At 40.8% G+C, this 26,065-nt stretch overlaps 1 protein-coding gene across 1 annotated transcript in view; it reads left to right on the top strand.

The window, feature by feature from the left end:
* Positions 1–26,065, top strand: part of slit3 (slit homolog 3 (Drosophila)) — a 220,166-nt gene that overhangs the window by 136,705 nt on the left and 57,396 nt on the right. Inside the window, exons 7-9 of the mRNA XM_053429489.1 lie at positions 20,284–20,355; positions 23,984–24,147; positions 25,179–25,323. Coding sequence (XP_053285464.1) covers positions 20,284–20,355; positions 23,984–24,147; positions 25,179–25,323 — 381 coding nt within the window. The remainder of the gene's footprint in view (positions 1–20,283; positions 20,356–23,983; positions 24,148–25,178; positions 25,324–26,065) is intronic.

Genomic DNA, 26,065 nt, shown 5'->3' with positions numbered 1-26,065 from the left:
CGTAATGGCTGTAGTATTACTGAGCAGTTTTCCTGCTGTAATCTATGTCGCCGCTAATGTTCATTCTGTCCACACTCGTATTCTAGATCAGATCCGGGCTCGATATTGTACAGATATTCAAGAAATTACAACCATGTCCTGTTATTTAGTTTAACTTACTGCATAGTTTTGTGTGCAACTAAGGGGTCGTAATCCAAGTAGTTTGAGATAAAGTTGGAGATTTTAAATTAAAAGTTAAATTACAGCGCTGGAATTTTGTATATAATGTTCAGGTCAATAGAAATCAAAATGAAGCATCTCCTCCATCACTTTAAAGATAAAATGTTCTGCAGCGCTCAGAGATATACGGGGCACTTTCAACGCCTCGTATCACTGAGCATTAGACAAAATACAATTTATACCACTAAAATCTAAATAAAATACCTGAGAGTTTTCTTATTGATTCATTTATTTTCTATATTCGAAGAAATTAATAGATTGCGTGACGTTCAGGATGAAGTGATTTGAACCGCTGTTAATCTCTGTGTCTCGGTTTGACGGAAGGGTTTTGCTTCCTGAGAGGTTCAGGGAGAAAGATGGAAATGACTAAAGACACTTTTACATTCACCATTTCCTTTGATATCTGCTCCCTCTACTCATATGTCCTTAGATAGTCTCTTTCTCTCGCTTCCTCTCCGCTCCGCTCACTCTTTCATGGCTGCTAGGATGAAAGTGGAGGATCAGTGTTGTAAAAGCAAGGCAGTGCTTGACTATGATTTATTTAGACCCAAAAGGACTGCGGTTACCATCCCGTCCCTTTTTTTTTTGCCTGAAGAGACAAGACACGGGAGATTTCCGGAGGGTGGAGGGAGTTCACAAAATGGAAAAGGGCAGAACGAGGGATTTGAGCGGAGGGGAAGAGAGGAAAGAGTGTGGTATCGCTGTTGTAAAAACAGCCAGTTTCCTGGTCATCATTTATTTATCTGCTGTTGGACCTGAGGAGAGGGATGGAGGGAAGAAGCAGGCGATAAAGAGGAAGAGGCAGGAATGGAGGGAGCACAACAACGCAAAGATAAAAAGATTTTGAAGGATTTAAGATAATAAAGCATGAAGATAAAGAAAATAGAGAAAAGAGGACAGATAAACGGATGAATGCAACACAAATACAAACAAGGAGGCAGACGAGGACGTTCAATGTGTTGCAGAAAGTGAGCCAAGAAGAAAGAGACGGGGGGGGGGGGGGGGGGGGGGGCACGAAGGTGTACAAGTCATCAGAGAGTGAGGAAAGACAGAAAACAGCCGAAACACTGATGTGATGTGAGCGGGTAAAAAAACAAAAAAAGAAGCGATGGAAAATAAATTGAACGGATCAGAGGGAGGGAAGCAGGGAGGCATTAATTATTGATGGAACAAATGTCTGACTGACTGACTCAATTTGGCCATTTGTTGTTTCCAGACCACGGAGGCTGTTAGATAGACAAAGCGTTTCTCAAAGTGAGGATGGAGTCACCGACTGGGGAACTGGTGGGAGGATTATCTGGGTCCTTCAGGCAAATCAGGCTGAAAATCACAGTGTGTTGTTTTTATTCAAAATGCAGTTGATCTTCTGTTTCTCCAATTGCATAATCTTTACTCTTGTTTTCTAATATTGCAATTATTTATTGCTAAGGCAAATTAGAAGTTGAAATTGAACCTGTCAACTGTTAAAGGTTTAAAGTAAACTTAATTTATAAATATAAATGCATTAAACATTTATAATCCTTGATTTTAAAACTGATCCGTCAACTCATGTCACCTCAGTGGATCCAACGAGCTGACATTCAAACAGCAAATAACCCTCGATGAAATGAACAGAAAGGAAAAGTTGTTTCATAATGGTGATCATTAATATGTTTTAACACTCATGTCTCAAAGTCACATGCTGGCTCTTTGAATTTAAGCCTGTATACTTCCTGTTATAAATCGTTGTCACCGTCGGGCTTCGGGTCCAACTTGACCTCTGCTGAAGGTCGTCTTTTCTCCCTCTTTAATATCCGCCCAGTCATTTTGGCTCTGGCCTGAAATGAAGATAAACTCCAGTTATGCCATGGTGAAAAATTTAAAAAGGAAATTAGCATGCTCTGGTGACTTTAGTTGCCAGCGCCTGCAGATTAGAGGAGCGGGTCATTTGGTTGGGATATTGCCAGTCAATCTCTGAAGTGAACTTTTTGGCTGCTCTGTAGAGCTCATGTGCTTCCAGGAGCCAAAATAATGGTTTTATATTTTTGCATTAACCTGCCTTCTCTCTGCATTTTGATTGTAACAAAGTTATAGTTTTATTTGAGAGTCATAAGCAGGCCGGTAATGAGAAGCCTCATTCACAGAGGGAATCACAGCAGGGACACGGTTTGAGAAAAGACTGAAAGGTGTTTAAATGGATGTGTTCCGACACATTAACCACGATGCAAAAGCTTGATTCACTAACGGACATAAGATGAGAAACATCAATCATGTAGAATTTCTTCACATCAACATTAAGGAACACAACATTTTGTGAAGCCTATACGTTACTCTTAGAAAAGTCAAGTTATGCGCTGAACTAATCTCATAGGCCGCCCGCCGTGGCTGAGGAGGTGGGGCAGGTCGTCCCCTGACCAACATGGTTCAATTCCCAGCTCCTCCAGTAAATATGCTGAAGTGTCCTTAGGCAAAGCCCCCCATATAATCCCTCACGGCTGCTTCATAACTGTATGACTGATGTGTGACAGAAAAAGTGCTGCATTTAGAAGCGCTGTATAAATGTGTTTCTGCGAAAGGGTGAGCATGACTTGGTGTGAAGTGCTGTAAGTGGTTGTTACGACTGGAGAAGCACTTTTATAAATTTATTTTACCGTTCAATTTAAACACTATGTTATTGTCGGGGGGGCAGGTTTAGCTTTGGCAAGTAAAGTGAAAAAAGTGAGGGTGAAATAATGGTGGAAACAGAAGTGAAACCGGGATTGAAACTGACAGCTCCTCTTGTGCAGCAACCAGTCCCTTTCAAAACCAGCAAGAACTCCGGCTGCTTGATCCAGTGTTCATTCTTTCTTCAGACGAGTCAATTCATCGACATCCCTCTGTTTGATTCTATTCCAGGACTTTAGTAACATTGATTACACGATATAAAAACATCTGTCTTTACAAAGGTTTACACAATTTCCTCAACAGATCAAAAGATGCTTAAATCCCTTCAAACATAGAAACCGGTCCAAACTTGACTCATTATTGTTTCACTTTAAATCACCAACACATTGCAAACCATGGAGAACTTTTCATATTTGTCATTAAACACCTATCAGAATCAATTAGAACCACACACTGATTCTAAACAAGTGATTTTTCTAACCACGGTCGTTGCTGATGCGTGTCAGTGAACTTGAAAGTGTTGACATTCAGCAAAAAAAGATTAATCTTAATTACTCGACAGTCCTTTTCATCTGGATAGAAGACGTCAAGGCTTCGGATTGGCACCGCCACAGCTCATGAACACATTCTGTATTTTGGAAGTGTAGCCGTCTTTGGTCTCTGTATCCATTACAAAGGTCAGACCCTGCTGGAAGCTGCATGTCCGGGAAAGATTGCTGCTAATAAACACATTTGTTATAGAGTTTCCCAAGAGAAACGCTCTGATTAATAAAGACAACAAATACAAAGACTGTTCTGCCACAAATATTTCCATTTCATGTTCCGATTAACGCTGCGATGCGACAGGGAGGGAAACTTAAAACATGACTTTCCTTTAGTGCGTGATTGAGACGAGAACCATGACTTTCAAACTCAACAACTCCACGTTAGCTTTTCTCCTCATACTATGATTGCACCTTTTTCCTGAAAGTGTTCGACAGTGAAATATGTTTGTGCTCAAACTTGTCAGGCCAATAAACATGGTAGAAGTGGAAATGTAATGACATGATAAACACAATCTTCTTATTTGACGAGGAGCAGCTCAATCCGCTTTGTCGGTTCGATCCCCGAGAATTCCTCGTCTCTGCAATCACGTCAGCGCAGATGGGAGGCATTCCTCCTTTGCGACTAATGACTGTGTGTGCCAGTGCGTGTGTGTTTTAACTCAGCGAGAGCTAATTTAACGCTGAGTGCCGACCTCGCTCCGCTGTGCCCTGAAGTCTTTCCATATCTTATTGTGTTCATTTGTATCAATGAGGAATGTAGAATTAGAATGGAACAACTTCCTTTAGTCTCTGAAATATTAAGTTGGATGTGTGTTATCTTCTTCTTTTTGTACTTTGGTACTCTATTTAATTATGTTATTATATCTGCCAAGGAGGTTACATTTGACTTTTGTCTCTATTTGCTAGTAACCATGAAACTTGGTGGAAGGATGAAGTAATAGGAAAGAACCCATTACATTCGATTGTGTATCTGTATAAATGGGCAGATTCTGAGTGACAGGTACATAGACTAAAGCGTGAACAAGTTGTTGCATGTATCACCACAATTGCAGCTGAAATTTTGAGGTCTGACTGTCTGCGTGAATGGTAAAAGCTTAATGGACGATAGTGCTGAACACAGTTAAACAATGCAGCTATGGATCAAAACACAAACTCAGACATGTCTTATTTTATTATGAGATGTGGAAAAAATCATTATGAACCTGTGGCTGGACAAATTACAACATGGCAAGTCGCCACAGTCCAAAAAATGTGCGCGGAGCAGTGCTTTGAGATGAAGAGATACGGGTGTTAGCCTTGGCAGAGGTATGCATTCAATGAACTGTAATAGTATATTTAGTGTTCCTTTGTGGTTTAGAGTTTTAGCCACCAGCCTTCTTTAAATTCATTGACCTGTAGCTTCCTGTTCTGCCTCAAGCTAAACCCCGACTCCAAAAAATCACGCTGTAGAGCTTTTCCTGATTTACTATTTTCTGCTCAGTTGCATAAATCTGTACTTGTAGATTGATTGCAATCACAAGGGCAAACCGATCGTTACTAATGCCCCGCGATGACTCAATCAATAATATATAATCTATTTGAAAGCACTTAGCAAATAGCTAACACCTAATTTTGAATTCCACTGTGTTTTAGCAAGTGTGTCTGTGTGTCTTTGAATGAGTTAATCCAGTTAGCGCATGTGTCTGCCAGGCCACATCAGAATAAATGATGGGTCCCTCTGTGATGATGAATGGTAATTTAGATTTAACATAACTGGACTAACGAGCGCGCTAATGACTCCAAAGCTAGTCTGGACAGCTCTCACCCGATGGGCTCACGCCTTGCATCCCAATGAGCTGGGGAAAGGGCACCCTCAACACACACACACACACACACACTCAACACACACATGCACACACACACTCAACATACACATACACACTCAGAAGAAAAACATGCCCAAGGGTTTTAATAATTGCATGCATACAAAATCAAAAATTTGCAAATGGTTCTGGCGGGGAAGCACACACGTACATAGCCACACACACAAACACACACACACATACACACACACACACCGCTTGTTGCTGTGTGCACATGTGTGTGTGTGCTCTTCTAAGAACTCCATGTGTAGTGGAGAGCAGCGATGTCACCCTAATATGAAGCTGATTAATTGATAATCATTCATAGGCCAGTTTTCAACCAGCCGAATTAGACGCAGTTTTCGTTCACTGATTTCTCGACTCTAGTTTTTTTTCCCCGCTGAAAACAAAGATTGATGAAAATAGACGATTAAGTACTTGATCATTTTCAGATATAAATAGAATTAATCGGTTTCATTTTTCAAAAGGGTCTTTATCTCAGTCAGAAATGATAAAGAGAATGAATTTTCAGGGAATTATATATAGAGTGTCCTGAGATTTGTCAAGGTGATGAGGTACCGTTTGTGCCGTGTTTTTACTTCATGGGGTCGTGTCTTTTTCAGAACATTAGAAAATTTGAAATAAAAAATCCCCCGTTAACTGTTTCTGAGGCCGGTGACTTTATATTCACAGAAGTATTGATCCTGTCAGAGCCACAGATTCTTACGTCTATGTTGAGTGACATATTCAAATATGGGCTGTGACTTTAGGACAGCATTTGTGCATTAGTGCCATTATAGAAACCACTTATTGTCTTCATGTGTATGCACACTCAATACGTTCAGCGTTCAATTCCTGAAAATGGATCAACTGCCGAAGTGTCCACAACATCTTAAGTCTTTGTTACGCTATTACTGACCAGAAATCAGTCTGGATAGTTGTTTTGCTAGTTTTAGTTTTGAAGACAATTTTGAAGCGAAGTAGACAGCTTGAAGTGAAGGTTTTATATAAATAGATTAAAATACCTTTTAGACAAGCACGTCTCGGACCTGAACAACCTCCCGCTGCATTCTTCTTATGTTCAAGGCAAATTGAAATGAAAACAACTTTTGAGAATTTAGCTCGGAAAGCACAGATATATTCTGCAAATGAATGTTGTAATGGCTTTAAAGTAGGTAAATAATCAAATATTCTACAGATGAGAGACTGAGATGAGAGCATATCCTGTATTATCGTCTTTTGCAAATACAGAAGGCAACGGCATTAAATCAAAAAAGAAAGGAAGAGATGTTATCTGATGGAGCACTTTTTGATTCCCCCTACAGCCATACGTCTCTGCTGATGCTTCAGAAACATGACCAGGGGGCAGGGACAGATTGAGTTTGAAAGATGGCAAAAGTGAATGAGCGGCAGGTCCGATGACGAAGCATGCGATGTCCACCGAACCGAGATCAATTCACTTTTTGTGAAACTGAGACTGCGACGGGGACAGACCAAAACTTGTGGTGTGACAAAGAGAGATGGAGTGAATGAAAACGGCACGATAGTTAGAAAAGTACATGAGGAAAGAGAGGTTTCAGATATGCTGTTACATGACATGCCTACACACACACACACACACACACACACACACACACTCAGGAACGGCCCAGAGGTCTGAGAGGACTCTAAAAAGCAGAGGAGCAGCTGCATATTTTATGATCACTTTTCTCCATGAAGCTTTCACTGAGAGAGGGAGAGAGTGAGAAAACGATAGAGTAAGAGAGACGGAGAGGTAGGAGGCATGTGTGCATCTGTATGCGTGTGTGTGTGCGCATGTAAACTTGTGTGTGTGTGTGTATGTGTGCAGCAGAAGGGTTTTGACCAACCAGCAACTGTCATAATTCATAAGGGGAGACGGAGTTGCTCAGTGCACTGTGGCTCTACAAGGTGACTTTCACTCCTCAGCCTCTAACTCTCTCTCTCTCTCTCCTCTCTCTCTCTCTCTCTCTCTCTCTCTCTCTCTCTCTCTCTCTCTCAGACACACACACTCAAACGTGTTCTCCCTCTCTTCTTCATCTGAAGTGTGTTCCCTCTTGTCTTTAAGCTTTTTTCGTCTGTCTTCTCTCTCATCTTCTTCATTTCAGTCATCTCTTCTACAAACCCTCAACGGTCCAGTGTAAGATTTAGATGAAAGGGATCTATTCGCAGAAATTGAATATAAGTTGTACGAATTGTTTTCTTGATCCTAGAATGAGCCTCTTATATTTAAATACTTTATATTTACACTTAGAGCGTGCCCCTGTACGGAGGCCACCATGTTTATTACGATAGCCCAAACTGGAGAAACTGAACAGCTTTTGAGTTTTTATGACAACTGAAGGCTGCCATTGGTTCTCCTTAATTATTGAAGGGGAGGGTGAGGTGAGGGGTATTCAGCTGCAACATGCAACTTCCCCACTAGATGTCACTATATTCTATACACTGAACCCTTGAAGCTAATTTATGCTCACCGATAGAAATGCATACGATACAGACGGAGCGCTTTGTCTGAATTCTGCGTTCATTTAATCTGTATTTGTGCACAGCTTCTGAAAGTTTAGGGACAAAACAAACAAAAGGGAGCAGTACTACAAGAGATCGTGAGGGGGCAGTATAGCCAATAGTTCAAGTGAGACGACTATAGGAAACGAGGAACCCATTTTTAAATCGGAACTTTACGAGTTGGTAAATTTCACCATCGCCATTTACAGCGCAGCAGCTTTTGTGTCAGGAACATTATCACGACCTCCTCTCTCCCCCTCGACATGTCTGTTGTTCTAAGAAACACTCGGCTCTACGCTGCCCTCGAGTGGATGTATGGCTTTACAACCATGCCAACATAAAGGACGCAAGGAAGTATGGGGGAAGTTACTGCAAAGTTTGAAAGGGACAAATCTCTTCTTACGTAAATTAGCCCTTTATCCTCCTCTCACTCCTCCTCTCTTTGCTTATTACCGTCTCTCGCTTTTTGCCTTTTTCTCCTCCCTCTCTCCACATTTCCCCTTCTTTCATCTCGTTTTTCGTGTGATCTCAAGGAAAGAAAACGACTTAAAAGGCTACGTCAGCCAATTGGAGTGAGACTAGACTCTAACATCATCAGTTCGAGGAAGTTCACTGATCATCCAGCCAAGCACTGAGACCAGAATAACCTTTTCGACCACTGTTTTCTTTCCTATTATATCGAGGGAGGAGAACAGCAAGACAAATAGAATGACGTGTATCAGGCTTGTAGGCCGGAGGCAGTCGATTTTATTTCCACCCGCTGAGCTGTTGACTTCTCTGCCTCACTTATGCCACAGACTCCTCTCTCCTTTGCCAGATGCCAATGTCTAACAAAAATAAAATTTTAAAGAAAGAAGCGGTCAAACGTGAACAAATGTTAGCATTACTCTTTAATGATGTGTCCAACTACACTGTTAGAAGAAGATCACCTCATTCACACACACAGAGGACGCCACAGAACAAAGTGCTTTACTGCCAAATGAAATTTCTTTCACTCGGTCCGTTGTGCACGCTATAAGAGAACGATACGCACTAGTGGAGTTAATCTAATATTTAAATACCACATTAAGATGAAAGAGAGACTTTTACTGCACAGAGACTAAATATATCACAATAGAGTAGAAGCAACAGAGATATAGTCATCAAGGTTAATATTTATATATTCTACAAAAGTGACATCATCCGTATGAGTAGGAGCGAATAAAATGTAAAATAAACTGTATAAGATGATGAGTATATAATATAACACGTCTCAAAATCATATCTGTTTTGTCATTGTAAAGAAATACAATTGACACGGTGCCAGTTTCGTTAGTAATAGAATATGAAATTTACATATGGTGAAATATACTGTGTGTGTGTGTGTGTGTGTGTGTGTGTGTGTGTGTGTGTGTGTGTGTGTGTGTGTGTGTGTGTGTGTGTGTGTGTGTGTGTGTGTGTGTGTGTGTGTGTGTGTGTGTGTGTGTGTGTGTGTGTCTGCATATATGCGGATACCATAGTAGTGTGAGAGTAACCAAATTAATTTTAAGTGGATGCATGTTTTTCTTTTTTAATACGTATCCAGGTTTGTGCATTGCATGTTAGACCACATCCTCTACATGCATATAAGGTATATCTATCTGTGTGTGTGTGTGTGTCTGTGTGCGCACGGAGGGGTCTGAAGAGCACAGAGCAGTGCAGCTTTCTGCTGTTCAGTGATTTTGCTCTGGCCGGCCTCTTGGCTTCTGTTTGAATCAGTGGGCTCAGCAGAGCTATCACACCCTGGCAACAACCGGCACCCGGGCAAAAACAGAGGGCCTGACCTGTGGAGAGAGGGGGGGAGGAGAGCGACAGGGCCGGCTGGGAAAGAGAGAGAAAAAGTAAGAAGACAAGACAGGGTCAAATAGAGAAAAATCGGTCAACAGAGAGAGGGTCAGCTCTGAGCCCAAGTTGCCGTGTAAAAATTGATGGAAGGGTTAGTAAGGGGATGAGTGTCTTGTGAGTTGTCCAAAAGTTCACGTGTTTCATATTTAAGGTTAATTTGTCAGTTTCCTCAGTTAAAAAATGAAATGTCATTGGAGGAAATCATTTAACAAATTCTAATACTGCCCACAGCTAAATGCAACATGTGGTCCTTCTTGAAAATACACATATGTGTTAATAAACGATGTGGAAACAAATTTAAATTACTAAAAAGTATAAGAAGTATAAAAGTGAACAACCCTGCAGCTAATACACATAATCAGAAAGGAGCTAACTAATTTGCCAACACCCAGGTGTCTCCTTAAATAATGCACCAAATCCAACATTTTTTAATTTAGACATAGTTCTAAAACTATTGTGGATATATATATATAAACTGTTGATTTTATGATGATCCTCATTAACTCAGCTACACACTGGTGGTAGGTACAGGTTTCCATCTCCATTTTCTTCTCTTCAGTGGCTATAAAAACCTATACCCCTATGAAACCACATTAAAATCCTCATCCGCTCTATATTTCGCAATGTTTAAAAAAGTGATTACAAATTCCCAGATCTGCCCCTTTAACCAGATCCTCACCAACACGTGATGGATTTCTTGGCCTGTTTTCCATCCTTCCGCTAAGTCCCATGGAAATCCCTTCAGTCTTTTTTTTTTTTTTTGTGTAATCCTGCTGACAAACAAGCAAAACCAACAGACGAGCTAAAAACATAATTGAAATGCCCTGTTACTTTTCATTTCATGAGCTTAACACATCGGAAAAAATCAAGAACCACACATTTTTATTTTGTTGATGCTAAGGTCGTTTATTTCAAATCTTCAGTTTGTGTTTCCTTAAGTAGCTCACGGCGGATTTCCAGGTTTACTCTGGCTTGGTGTCCTCTGGCAGGAAAAGCCTCTTTCAGGTGCACAGCCTCAACTCGACTAAATTCAGAGCTTTCAGATATTTGTTGTAAACCATTCTCCCGTCTATCCTGGCGACGTATCCTGACCGCCACAGAAACTCAATGAATAATATCACTGCCGTACTTTACAGTTGACAAGGTGCTGACAAACATTAAACAGCCATGCAGGTAACACCAAGTCAGCAGCAGCCGCTTCGAACATGCAGAGGGAGGATGCGGCGGGTAACAGGGAGCTTATGCAGAGGTGTGGAACAGCGTCGGATATGGAAAGAGAGCGCGGTGCCTGCAGTCTGACCCACACACAATTCATCACGTCCCGCTGGGTGGCAGGCAGGAAAGAGTGCGGGGGGAGCGAGGGGAGGAGGACAGCGAGCGGGAAGCGATTTAAGGTGGAAATCAAGCAGAGCTAAAAGACAATTAAGAGAAGATAAGAGACCAGCCAACGAAAGTTCACAGTGCAGGCAGGGAGGCGATATATACAATCTCATTTATTCTCATTTAAGGTGTAATGGCCTCATCAGTAGATTTTTATGTCATTATCCCTCTCTCCCTTCTTTCTTTCTTTGTATGCATCCCTCTTTACGTAGTTTAAGTTAATTAGATTAAAATCCACGTCATCTGATTGGGTTATTTTTTAAGTTTAGCTCGACACGTTGCTACATAAAGTTTCTTCCTTTGTCCTTGAGGCGGTCTTAAAGCTTGCCGTGCTCAGCACCTACTGGTCCCAGTGAGAAACGAGGCAAACATCCATCATTTAGCGGAGACTTGATACAGAGACCTTTTCTCGCCTCCATTTGTATAAACAGTATTTCCCTTTTTTAAATGTCACGGTTTCCTTCGTAAAGTAGTTTATTTCTTCGAGAATAATTTGACTGTTTTTTGCCTGTATAATTTGAGACTGAAATGAGGCGTATAGCACAAAGTTTGGTGAGAAAATAGCTCAACTCCTGAATATCTTATTTTCCTTCCGGTGTCGGTTGTAAACAGACGAGCTTTCCCAGGGTGGTTTCCAACAGCAACCCTGTGGAAATGTCAATTTTCTCAGAGATGAGTGAAGTAAATTGCTGCGACTTCGGTTGTTCAAACACTTGAGAGTTTATTAAACTAGCCCGCTCTCTCACACACACACACACACATTCACATATATATTAAACAGTAGCACAAAAACTCACACCCACACACATTAATGCTTGATGCACACACAATTCAACACAAGGCTGCCTGGGTGAAGCGGCAAAGCAGGCATTAAACCCGTGGGAAAGTTCAACTATGAGACAATCCGACCACTAAAAGCCCTTAACTCCTTCACCTAGAGGCCCTTAAAGCCTGTGTGCAGAACTTATAGACCTGCAGGGCTCAGTGTCAAAGTCAACAGGGTCAGAAATCACTTCAACTCCCAAACTGAAGTCTCCTGATCAAAAGAGACACTCACTGAATGAAGGACAAGAGCTTTCATTTGCGTATTCTTCAACCTCCCCTCCCCCCCACACACACACAAGGATACATACACTTGCAAAGACACTCAAGCTTGTATTCACACTTCCTTGAAAAGCCATTTGTTTGACCTTGTCGACAGAACACACACAGACGAACAAAGGTGTGCAGAGGCATTTGCACGCTCGCTCACCTACACACTGCGGCAGTCGCACACACTGCGGCGGTCGCACACACCTGCGTACACACAAGAGCGTAGCATCGGGGCTGCGGCATAGCGCAACTCTCGGATGAGTGATTACTTCAAGGGTCGGTGAGTCTCACTGTCTGACTCAGCGAGACAGACTACAGCTGTACAGCCCCCGACATATACACACAAGCCCCATATAATCACACACATATACACACTTGTCTCCAACTCTTCTATACAAAGATATATGTGTCCCCTCCCCTAGCTCTCGCGTGGAGAAGGAGTGAATGGAACAGGAGGTTAAATGATCATGTGACCTGTTTGATTGAGAGCGTGACACACATGTTGGAGGGTCCCCTCGTCTCTCTCGCTGGTTGTGAGTGGGTTAAACAAATGAGTCGTTTAAGGAGTGAAGTGTCCGTGTGGTTCCTGTTGCCTCCTCTGCTGGAGCTGTAATGAGGCCTTGGGGAAGATGCTGAGGGCTCTTCACGCAACTCAAAGAGTCTTTCAGGCCTTTCCATAGTTTGCCCCTTTAAAGCACCTGTGTGGGAAAAGCTCTCCGAGTAATACATTCCTCTTAGAGCCATGTTGGCATGAGGTGGGATTTTAATAATGCAAATTAATACTGTGCTGCCGGTTATTATATCACTTAGATTATGAAAGCTCTTACTTTTTTTATTCATGATTATATAAAAGCAAAAGTGTACCTCTCGTTATATCCTCAATCTGTAAAAAATAAACACAGCGTTGAATTGAACAAAAAGGTTTAACACATACTCTCCGTTTCCCTCTTTCATGAATAGCCTGATACCTGCGTCCACTCTCTTGAAGAGGTTTAGATGAAGATTGATCTCACCGGAGTATCTGGCTCACTTAGCTTAGCACAACATTTACCAACAGTTCCCCTCTGTCCAAAGTTAACAAAAGCTGTGTTTTAGTTTAACTTTAAACTGAACAACATGCTGCATATTGTTGTTTATTTGTTGGGGGGAAAAAACATGTCTAAAAGTGACAGGTTGTGCTGTTAGGGTGGTTGTGAGCCAGATTATTTCTTGGCCGGGCACAGTAACCTCCTGGAGTATCGGCCGGTTGCCAGACAATCGCTCAGTGATGAAAAGACTCCGGGAAGTAACTGCACCTAAAGCTGCATGACTGTGTCTCCGGCTTTATATTCACCCTACAACCATGGGAGTGCTATCAAATCTGCCTTAAATCCCTTTGTTTTTATATCACCGTGGCATTTAGACAATATTCAAAATTGCCATGTTTGCTTGCTCGAGGTATTTCCGCTGTTACATTCACTTTGCCAAGATTGCATCATTGGCAAAAACTCAACAAGTTGGCAAACATCCCTTCAGGAACACAGACGACATCTGTAGTTTTCAATTTCAATAGCTTATTGAATGAACAATTATTTTCTGGTAAATTATAAAAATTCCCTCCTGGTTTCAGCTTGTATAATTTTGTTCTGAGTGAAAATACTGCATGAAATGTTCTCGTAGTTAATTGCAGCATTTTCTGCTGAGTAACATTTGACATTTAATCCTTTGAATCAATATTTTTTCAGTTAAAATGCTGGAATTCCAATTTGAGTCCTGAAAAGATTAAATTTAGAAAGAGGCATGTGGGCTTGATTTGACGTCTCCAGTGAAATAAACTGAAAATCCCTAACCCTAACCCTAACCCTGAATATCCCACCCTTACCTAGAGGTTATGTAAGAGGCAGATGTATGGGTGATACAATTGCTTTGTTGTGTTTTCATTCCCTCAACGGATCATTGATTTGAGATTCCAGTGCAGGTCCAAGTGCAGCAGAGGATTTTCACCCCAGAGTTTAATCTAAAATGAGACGTCAATACTAGAAATGTGTGAAATTCCAAAGTGAGCGCAGACAATTGAAATGAAGCGATGCATGATGCAGTTTAACTTAATCACCAAATTACAACAGTTCTGTCAACGGACTTCTCCTTTATCATTAATGTTGTAGAAGTTACTCTTCATTTTGTTAATTAATTTTGTAGATTATTTTAAAAATCAATTCACATAGGAAGAGAAGATGGGTTAACTGAGAAATAATTCACATTTCTATAAAAAAAAGTAAAAAACCAGCAACTCCATCAGTCTGATACACTGGTGCAAAAACCTCTTGTTTGTTTGAGTATGTGAACAAATTTAATGAACAATAAACATACTAAACTCCAAATTTACTATTTAATACTGTTATTTAAAGACACATTTTATGATTAGTTTTATGTTTGAGTTCAGTTCACTCATCAACGTTCCCCATTTCGCAGACCATAACTAATGTTAGTGATCACGAGACAGAATAATTGTATTGAATGTGAGGTCAATATTGGTTGTAATCACAGTCATAAAGTTGCACAAGTTGTTGTGTAGCCTTTTAGTGGCTGTAGTAACTCGGACATTCTGTCAGTGTATTGATCTGTGCCTGTTCAAGCTGATTGAGCATAATAGAGACTAATACACAGGCACACAATGGCATGTGAGAGTTTGTGGAGCTGCACAAGAGTAATTACAACTCAGCAGAGCTTAAGAACAACCACACAAACACAAATGCCTCCAGAGATGTGTGTCCTTTTGGAGATTGATATTCTCAAGCCATAGAGGGAAAATAAGCTGGTAAAGATCATGTTTATTGTTCATGGTGACTCTAATGTTAGACTTCAACCCCCAAAGCTTACCCTGTGCATTTAAACTTTCAGTGTGACAGAAAACACACAACACTCAGCAAAGCTCTGGGGCAAGAGTAGAAATCTGGCTTTGGTAAGCATGTAGAAATGGCTTTTATAATCAGAACACATGTCCATTCACCTTATACAATCACTGAGGCCTGTGTGTACCAGCTACATGCTTTGGGCCTAGTTACATCCAAATAAGATCTAGATACAACTTCCTGAACTTAGCAGACTGATTTCAGCTGATCACAGTTTTCCTTTGTCTGTCAAGAATCAAAGAAACAAGTTCTTCTTCAATTTCCTGTGTGTTTTGAGAACACAACCAGGACACATAGGGGCCATTGTCTCTGTAGGACACCTGTCCTCTGTTTCTCAACCCAGCCTTAAATACATTACTGCTGTCAAATACTAAAACCTAACCTCTTGCTCCAGAGCTGTTTTGGAGAAGGGTATTTATTTATTATTTAAGGTATTTGTCATGCTCGGCTTAGTAGCCAGGGTCTGAACACGAGAGCAGATGTGTGGAAATAGCCTGGAAATCTTCAGTTACTGTTATCGTGTGTGTTTTTGTTTCCTCTTTCCACACGAAATAAGGAACATTTCATTTCTGAGGATCTGGTTAAGTTAAGGGCCTTGTGGGAATTTAAGTTAAGTTAAACGCAAAACGGTTACTGACAAGGTTTGGGTTAACCTGTCCACAGTGAAAAGAATTTGATGTTAACGTGTGTGGGTGTTTGTATTTGTGTGTGTGGTGTGTGTGAGCAGAGATTGACAAGTAAGGCTTTGACCTCAGTGTGTAGGTTGGAGCAAAGACACGTATGATAACATCACTCTCTTTCTCTCTGTCTCACACAGACCACACACACACACACAAACACACACACACACACACACACACACACACACACACACACACACACACACACACACACAAACGATAGCATCTCCACAGTGGGTTTCCTCTAAAGAGTGTCCTCCATCACTGACTGCAGAGGCCCCCTTTTACCGCAACATACTGCATTGCATGCGGATACATGCAAGCATGCAGTACACATGCTGACTCAAGAATACGCACTACACAATAGTGGCACTTTTTGTGATCCTGGATCTGTCCTGCCACACCACTGCAGTGGTCAGTGCAGCCTTTATTAAATTAAAAAGAGCAAATAGAACTGAATAGCCATTTTTAACAGAAACACTGTGTTCTGTAAACACTGTGAGACGAGTCCTCGAGCTCCCTGTGGTTGGGACTGTAAAACAGAATGTGCTTTCTCTAATAGTCAATCTGCAGAGGGCATAGAGCTCCAAGTAAAATGTCGACAATATACTGGAGAGGGCCTTATTCTGGGTTAAAATATGAAACTGTGTTGGTACTAAGATGACTACTTTTCAAAAGTATGTTAAAAAATGTAAGTATTTCATGGATGCAGTTGTTATTAATTTCATTGCCTATTCATCTCTAAGAAATATAAATCCCAGTTGCTTTAGTGCTGCCTGGGAGAAAAAAAGAATCTAAATATCACCAGTGTTTCAGCTTATTCAACATATTTAAACCATGTGAAGCTTCATCATGGACTCTGTCAGGATCTGAAGTCAGCCATAGAAAGAAAAGAAACATTAAAAAGCCAGAGAACAGAAGAGATCTTTCTCACTCAAAGCAAAATGTCAGTGAGGAAACAGCTGCAACACTAATGTAAGTATTTTCTTAACCGTATCACATTAGCTGTGAAGCATTTGTAAATGGGAGCATGAACACCGAGCCAATGCTCTGGTTTGCACTCTGTGATTTAGTGGTCACAGGACAGGATGTGTGTGTCGGGATGTGTCAAGGCTGCAGGATTATAAAGTTCAGACTGACAGAAGGTGGAACCAGTGGAAAGTCCCCATCTGAACCAAATTCAGAAGTATAAAACCACAATCAAATCCAATGGATGAAATTCACAGGTGTACAGTAATCTGTCTGTTCTCCTGAAGTCCTTGTAGCACTCCAAGCCAAACACTTGTCAAAGCACATTCATCAGTTTTATGAAACACCCACTTTGTTAAATGTGAGACATTTCTCCCATCTCTAGGTTTTTGGGGCACTAGTTTATTTATGGCACTTTAGAAAAGCAGAGTTGACTGTAGTGTTAGTCAATTGAAACACGAAGAGAAGAATAAGTGTAAAATAAAATGAAATAAAAGGCTAAAGGTTAAAAAAACAACTTAATAAAACCATCAAAAGTCTTAGAAAACTTCAGTTTACACTAAAAAATATGTCTACATGAGGTGAACACCTATTTGTCAAAGTTGGGTAAAAGGATCATTACATTTATGTATTATTCCACAAAATGAATGCAAATCTTGGCTTTTGGTATTTTACCAAATTCATATTTCAAAAGACAATTTTACTTTTAATAACTGGAGCCTTTATATCTTTAGATAGATATTATTTGGGCATTTCACCTTTTATTGATAAGAACGAACTGGGGAGAGAGGAGGGAAGATACAAAGCAAAGAGCTGGATCGGAATCAAACCCACGGCCTCTGCAGGACTCAAGCCTTCCTTTACGATCTTTCCGATATTAAAGACTGATCCTCCTACAGCAACTTTTTCTGTCTTTGCCAAATTGCAAATATTTTTCTACGATCACTCTAAATCTACGCAGCCCTTTTAGGAGTGCAGCCGTGGCCAGAGCAGTGTAAAACAAGCCGAGGGGAAAAAATGCCCACGATATAAAACATAGTTGTGGACTTCAGAATTATGTTTGTAGTGTTTGACTTGGCTTAAGTCGGTTCAGTTGCTGCTTTATTAAGGTGGAGAGATGAGGACGGTGCGTTGAACAGAGTGACTGGGAGAAAATCTGACAGGGAAATTGCAGAGGGAAATTATTGTTATTCCACAATTAAATTATATATACTGGGTGGAATCACCCCTGACAGGGCTGACCAGAGCAGCACTCCTGTGTGTGTGTGTGGATCTGAGGGCGAGTGTGAAACCTAATCCGGCGACCAAGGCCATTGAGGCTATACTGGCAGGGAGGAGAATGAAGGAAGAGAATCGGAAAGAGGGAATGAAAGAGAAAGAAAAGTGGTAACATCAACAGAGTGAAGCAGAAACGCTCTATTTTAAGTCTGAGTGGGTGTTAGTGAAAAGACAGCAAACCTCGGGTAATGAGGCTGTTTTGAACACTTGTGACAACACGATGTGAAACAAACCACCCTTGATTTGTGTCGGCAAAATCTGAATCATGGTCAAACTGTATATTTAGGCACAAACATGCGGCAATTGCTTCTAAATTTGCTTTAATCTTGAATTTGGGCGATTTTTCAGAGAGAGCTGACCTTGTGAAAGCTTAATTGTGACAAATGAATGGTTTTCACAGATTAAAAATGACTCCCCAGTCTTTTATTCATCCTCAAACAATGACTCTTTGAAAATACATGGTATCGGGTGATGTGTTGCGTAAACTCGACTCATTTTTTTATCCAGAAATATGAACGATTCATGGAAATTGGGCTAAAACAAAGTGAAAGGGTTATACTGGCAACAAGCCACCAGAAAAAGAACACCCTGTAGTATAATTTAACATGGATCTCTCATTGTAGTCTGCAGTTGTTATCTTGTAACATCTTGTAAGTACACTGAATCACGGTGTTGAATTTTATTGTAACTTTAAATTTGACCAGACTCACAAGTTGTACTTGGGGGATATTATTTCTTCTGCATATTATATTTCTGCCCAAATCAGCAGGAAAATGTATCGGTTTCTTTTCAATAGAAATGCAACGATTCAGCTGAAATGAGATCAAAATTCATTTTAGCTCCAAGTCTATATTTGTATTGCCTTTATTTGATCTGATTTGTAAATTCTGTTGACTATATATTTTGGTCGTCAGTGTCTTCTTGAATCAGGAAAATTGAGGTTGGTGGTTTAAACCAAACTGCTCCTTTTCTTTAAAACATCCCGGATTTTATGATTAAACTCATTAAAACAGAAAAGACTGAGGCTCCTTACATCCAAAGATAATAACTCACACATTCATTAGGAACATATACTGTAATGTGAGCTGCACGTCTTTGTCCCGTTTAATGTTTCGCTGAATTGTAAATCAACGAGCGAGCGTGCGGTGCTTATAAGTCACGAGGGAGCTGCTCGTGCTCTGCCATGTTTTGTTTTGTACATGCTCTTTAAGCAGCTTGTACTAGTCTCTCATTGCAGAACCATCCCCCCTCGGATCGCTTTGATGGAATAGTCCTCTTATTTCCCTCTGTTCTTTTCCCTGTTCTCTCATTTCTGTGCATGAAAATCACTGAGAATCAATAGGTTTTATGTTTCCTCAACACACTGAGTGCCTGTGTGTGTGTGTGTGTGAGTGCTTGTGTGTGTGTGTGTGTGTGTGTGCTCATAAAGACAGTCAACCTTGTTTTTCATTCCACTTCAGGTCGATACTACATATGAGACAGAGTGTAGTTTATGAGAGAGCTAATAGTCAAAGACAGCAGTGACCTGCTTATGTGTTAGAAATGGAAGAAGCTCAGATCAAGGGTGCTTTTGTGCATGTGTGCACGTGTGTGAGGGTGTGTGTGTGTATTAATAAATAACGAGTTAACACTCTACGTGATGACTTGGCACGTTAGTGGCCCCCTGGACAGAAGGTCAGAATTTGCAAATGCAGTGTGTTACAGTTTTGATGAGGTTTGAAATGGTGCCAGCAGTGTTTTTAAAATTTATATTCAAGTCAAGTCAACAACCCAGAGTTATAAAATAGTTAAAACAATCAAATAGAAGGTCGATAGGTTAATATTCTGCATTCTTCTGTATTGGAAATGTTTTAGTTTTTCTGCTTCGTTTTTATTAATTGTTATTTTTCCCACATTAAACCTTTAAATTCTTATTAAAACATCAGTTCACCAGTGGCCTCCGAACCTTATTGACTTGCATCCATTCAAAACATTCCTCATGTTAAGGGTTTAATAAGTGGCTTCTTTTTTCTCAGATTGCTTATTTAGAATATTATTAGAAAAGTGTTGGGATAAATCCATCCAGAATTTTTACAAATTGGTATTGATTGCAGAAAGACTGAAAAATAAATGTGTTGCAACATAACTAGTTTGTTGAGGTATATTTAAAAGTTCTTTTGAATATGGTTTAATGGCTTATAATAGCTAATACTTTATTTATTTTTTTCCCTGTGAGCCATTAGAGAACAGTGACAATGGCAGATCCAGCGTTTTGGACAGACTTACATTTTCTTGTTTTAAACCACCAGACCAATAAGTTTGACCAGGGTTTAATTTTTCTAACATCTGTTCTTTCTTCTTCTCTCTGTTCTCTGTTCAGCACCCTCAACAACAACAACATCACCCTCATCCCCCTGTCCAGCTTCAACCACATGCCCAAGCTGCGGACACTGTGAGTATGACACACACACACACACACACACACAACTACTACAGATGCTCACATGTACTCTGTGGTTGAATGTTAACACACACACATGCATATGGATTAATACATTCCAACTTGTACAACCATATGAACTTGGTACAAACACACTATACACACATGAGTAATGTTCACCCACACACACAAATGCCACATCAACATACACACGGCATGGCAGCAGGGTCTGTGTGTGATCATCTAATCATGCCATAATAAGAGAGCAACTCTTCTATTGTTTCATGACTGTGAATAATCATGTGGCCATTACACACACACACACACACACACACACACACAGATGAATACAGTGACAAATGTGTGCCTGCATCCCACAAACAGACACACACACACCCATGCGTAATGGTAACTTCATCAATACCACAAGAAAGATTTCTTTAGGCTCTATAGTTCAATCTGCTTTGATTCATTAGAAGAAACCTCATATACTGACGTTACTGATGTGTACACACACACACACACACACACACACACACACACACACACACACTCACATCCAACATGGACCCCAGGCTAAATGACCTCCTCTGATTGATTAGAGGGGGGTTCTTTAACTTGTGCGTTGTCTGTTTGTGACGAAGATCCTGCAGTTGTCAAGGCCATGGCACGACAAATCAAGGGAGAATACCCATAATCCCATGGGACTGTCTGAGAGTCAGACCATTGGTTGCATTCCTGTCAGCCACACTGGGGTTGGAGAACACCAAACCAGCGTGCACAGAATGGGATTTCCTCCCCAAATCGCCATTTTTAAGAGGCGCGTGTGTGGTCACGCAACCCTACTTAACATTCAGAAATTTCAGGGGATTTCTAAAACGCAAAATGCAACTAAACAGCAGCAGGATAATGGCGCTGCATTTATCTCCTAGGAATTATTAGTCTTTAGAATTTTGACTGACACTTTTTGTCTAAAACCAATCACAGGGCGGCGTTTTGACGTTTCCCTGCAGACTGCGGCTACTCTGGTGACGCAGATCAAAATCAGACTTTTAAAATTGGATTTCAGGAAACAGCACAGCGACACAGTTGCCAGGAGATCGAGTGCAGAGTTACCAATATCCAATATCTTTTAATCAGACGCCCTCGTCCTCTTCTGTTTTCTGTCAACACTAAGTGACTGTCTCCTCCGATTTCCTCCTGCTCCTCCTCCCTGTTTCTGCTGTCCCGTTTGAATTTCTCCTTCCAGATTGGCTGCATCTTTCTCACACTATATTATCCCCTGTTGCCATTCTCCTTGACTTCCATCCCATCATTTACTAAATGTCTTCATCCTTACTTTAAGGTTTTCCCTTCTTCCCTTCGGCTTCCTCCTCCTCTTTTCCATCTCCTTATTTCCATCTCCTCTATGTCCAGTGTTCATAACTCAGTTCCCACGCTGCCTCCTCTTCCTCCTCTTGCTCGCCACCTCCTCTCTATTAAATTTTTTCCGTTTTTTTTGCCGCCCTCGGATCCCAAGATTGAATTTGCTGCTTTTATAAAAATGACTCATTCAATCAAATGTTTAGGGATGTCCCTGATTTGATTAGTGGTGAAGTTGGAGAAGTGTATGTAGGTGTTTGTGTGTGGAAACTTCTTTTTAAATGAAATGGCTCACCTTCTCCGCCAAATTGATCTGTGGTCTCTTCATACAGCTGCTTACGTATACACCATGTACAGTTCATTCTGGTTTTCTCTCACTCCTCTCCCTCTATTCATCCGTTTATCAATATATGGTCTCCTGTCTTTCTCTCCCTTTCTCCTTTATTCTATTAACTGTAATGATATCACCTCATGGTGCCTCTCATTCAGAAACTTGAACCAGTGGAAAGATTAGAACTCCCACTGCTTGTGTGTTTGTGTAATTCACTACACTAAAGATGTGGCCAGTAACCCTCTGGAGAAAATATGGAGCAAACCACTGAGAGACACATGCACAGTTCAAGCACACACACACACACACACACACACACACACGCATTTTCAACTATTTAGCATAACAAATGCTATCACCGACGTGCAGCTACACAAACGCTCATGTATATATACACACACTCACACACGTTTTCAACAAATAAGTACAACGAATGCTATCGCTGATTCACAGCTACACGCACACACTCACACACTTCCTCCAGAACCCCAGCCTGTTCCATTCTCCCCTGTGTTTTAATCCTACTTGTCAGTAATTAAGGCTGAGCTGGGGGTGGGGCGGGACGTGGATATCTCCAGGCAGGGGTTGGACTATAAACTGGATTTATAATGCGAGAATGGTATTAAAACCCACTGCCCCCGCTGCTAGCATCAATGAGCCCATCTCTGTTCTGTAACAGGATTTGTCCTCTGCTTTATTACAAAGGGAAGCCTGTCTTCTGAAAGGCTAGATATCCCGGCTGGCATGTAATACGCTGACAAGACATTCTGCTGTCAATCCGCCCTCCTCCTCATCTTCCTCATCCTCCTCATCCTCCTCATCTCTCTCTCTCTCTCTCTCTCAAGGTGTCAAACCCAGCCAGTGCAGCTCTGTCAAGCATCACCTGACGCTTCCTATACTAAACAGCAGCTTTTAATTAATGGCTGTTTTTGTGGAAACGAGACATTTTAATTTAATGTGTTTAATGTTAATTTAACTCCCCTTCAACCTTTTGCTAAAATGTGGTTCAGTGAATTTCCTTGTTTGGAGCTTCTCTTAAACATTGTAATGTCTCGACTGCACTTCATAAAGCATCTCGAGATAATTTGGCACCATGCAAATAAAAGTGAATCGAATTGAAAACGTGGTACATCTGAATTTTTCAAATCTAAGTTTTCAATACATTGACCACTACAAAAGAAGTTGTAATTCTCCCACTTGAGAAGAGAACATCTTTGAGATGAATAAACCAAAAATAAATGAATGAAGAAAATACACATGCAAAAAGAGGCCCCTGAGAAACCATGCATGTTCATAACCTTGAAAAACTATTTTTTTTAAATACATTTCTCTTTGGTTCTATCTAGGCTTAGAAATACAAGATGCACCCCATGTAATCACATGTCTTATCACTTGTATACCCATAAAGCCAAGATAACCAAGAATCATTGAAAGAAATGGATAAAATTCATCATTTATTTGATTGAATTTTTTCATCCTTTGTGTCTTTTGGATTCTCTTCACCTCTTTGCATTATTTTGTCCTTTCTGGATTTCAGTGTGTGCGTCCTCTCTCTTCATCCCTACATCATTTCCCCCCTCTTCTCCGTCTCTTTCCTAAGTGTCCTCTTCATTCATTCCCCTGCTCCCCTCTTTGTGTCTCTGTCTTTCTGAATAGATTGTGATTTAGCTGTAGTGTCGTCTCTCTAGAGGGAGACATATTGTCACAGACCATGGGGAAATGAGAGCTGAGGATATTACTTTGTGTGTTTGTGTGTGAGTGGTTCACCTCAGCAAACGTCAAGGATGTAAACTATGTGAAAAATTCAACCTGTTTGAATAGAGAACAAATACATTTTCACTAAATGTTTCATAATCAAAGGTTTTCTGTGTTAATTTTCTCTTTTTGTGTCTTATTTTGCTCTGAAATCAGTTTTTAATGTTAATCTACTGTCTCGTCCTCTCTCAGTCGTCTGCACTCCAACAACCTCCACTGTGACTGTCACCTGTCCTGGCTCTCTGATTGGCTCAGAGCCAGACGGGGCTTGGCTCCCTTCACTCAGTGCATGGCCCCCGCCCACATGAGGGGCCTCAACGTCCCGGATGTGCAGAAGAAGGACTTTGTTTGCAATGGTGAGTTAAAAGTTACACACATATGTTTTTACTCAAATATCCTAGTAGCTGAAGGTCAAGCTGAAGAACATTGTGTACTTTCTGCGATCATCACATTGATATTACTGCTACTTGACTCAAAGCAGTTATTTTTAAAGAGCCCCTGTGCTTATAGTTTCTAGTTTCACTCATAATCTTTCATTGGTTTTGGGGAAAAACACTGTAAAAATATTTTTGCAGAGTAGCTGCCTGTTTTGGCTTCACAATAGTGACACATGCACTGAATTTCAGAATAAAATCTAGACTGTAAAATAATGTTTTCACAAAGAATTGACCCAAACAGTTCAGACACACTGATGTTTATGTGACACGCTTCACTGAGGGTCGAGTGTACATTGTGTACATTTGAATTTAGTGCCGCAGAGGGCTGACTCTTTGACGTATACAGAGGACGTAATAAACCTAAAGGCCATTATTACAAGCGGCATTGTTATCGTCTCTGGCAGCGCAGCATTGAGTTTATCACACTGAGAGAGTTACACCGTGTAGAGCGCATAATCAGCTGAAAGGCCGGTATAAGAGCAGTGGTGTTATCAGCCGCAGATAGTATAGGCGATGTTTATAGGCGTCTGATTCAGCTCTCTGTGCTAATAGACTGTCAAGCTGCTGCCTCTTTATTGGCCTTTAACCCCGCCCCCCACTCTCTTTCTCTCTTTTCATTCCTTCCCTGCCTCCTTACCTATTCCTCAATCTCATGTCTTTCTCCAAATATCTCTGTATCCTGTTACCTAACCCTGTCATACCTCTTATATTTAGATGATAATGTTTTGTAGTAACATTAAGTGAATACTACAGTTACTTAATGTTTTCACGACAGGAGGAGGATGACGTCATGAGAGATCAAAACTAGGGATTTTCTTTTTCTTTTTTTAAGTGAAAATGTGAAATTGTAAAAAGTGTCTTTGTGGACCACTGTTTTAGAACAACCAGTATCTGGTCAATAATTCCAGGGACTGACCCTGTGGACATTATCTGTACGTCACTTTCTACAGGTCCAGTCCAGACCGAGTCGAGGACTTGTGTCCCCCAGTTGGCCGTGTGTCCACAGAGCTGCAGCTGCAACAACAACATCGTGGACTGTCGTCGCAAAGGCCTCACTGAAATACCAGCCAACCTGCCGGAGGGCATCGTGGAGATGTAAGACTGTCTTTACCTTGTTCTCCTAAAAAGTGAAATTCAATACACCAGTCCAGACTAACTGGCACAATGCACATAACCAGAACCTTATACTTTATACTTATTTACCAAGTGTAGTTACACGGCATTATACGACATTCTGCAAAATTTGTATGTTTACTTTTTATATTTCAAGTACATTGGATATTGACTTTCTTTCTTATCTTTAAGAGCAGAGTCTTTGTCTTGATTGAAACCTGTTTGTTAGCAGATTTTCTCTGATTGTCTGCACTCAGATTTACTTTCCTGAACAAACGACCAGTGATTCAGTTTGAGTCCTTCTCCTCACGCTCAGGCTGCTTCTGCACTCATGAACTCTGATTACTGTTCCAGCTTTTTCATTTTATTGAAAATTACTCTGTCAAAATCCCCCAATAGAGTTCCAGGTATGATGTGGACCAACATCTCATTGCGGCTGCTTTACCTCTCACAGCATCCAATACAGGCTGTTACTGTTTAACCAGGTTTAACGGTTTACTTTCCATCATGGGTCTTATCTCTCTTAATGGTGCTATTATGTTTTTTCTTTTTAAATTGGGGAAATCCTATTTGTGGCACAGGAATTATTATAACAATACCTCTGTGCAGACGAACAAACATTAGCTCGTCCGCACAGGGGATATTTAGGAGAGAAGACCAGGGTTTGAGAGAAAACAGCACAAAACATCAACATGAAATGAAGAAATAATGCTCTCAAAATCAA

This window comes from Pleuronectes platessa, chromosome 8, assembly GCF_947347685.1.
Source record: "Pleuronectes platessa chromosome 8, fPlePla1.1, whole genome shotgun sequence".
Lineage (NCBI taxonomy): Eukaryota > Metazoa > Chordata > Actinopteri > Pleuronectiformes > Pleuronectidae > Pleuronectes > Pleuronectes platessa.
The sequence above is the reverse complement of the archived record's forward strand: the minus strand, read 5'-3'. Positions and strand labels throughout refer to the sequence as shown.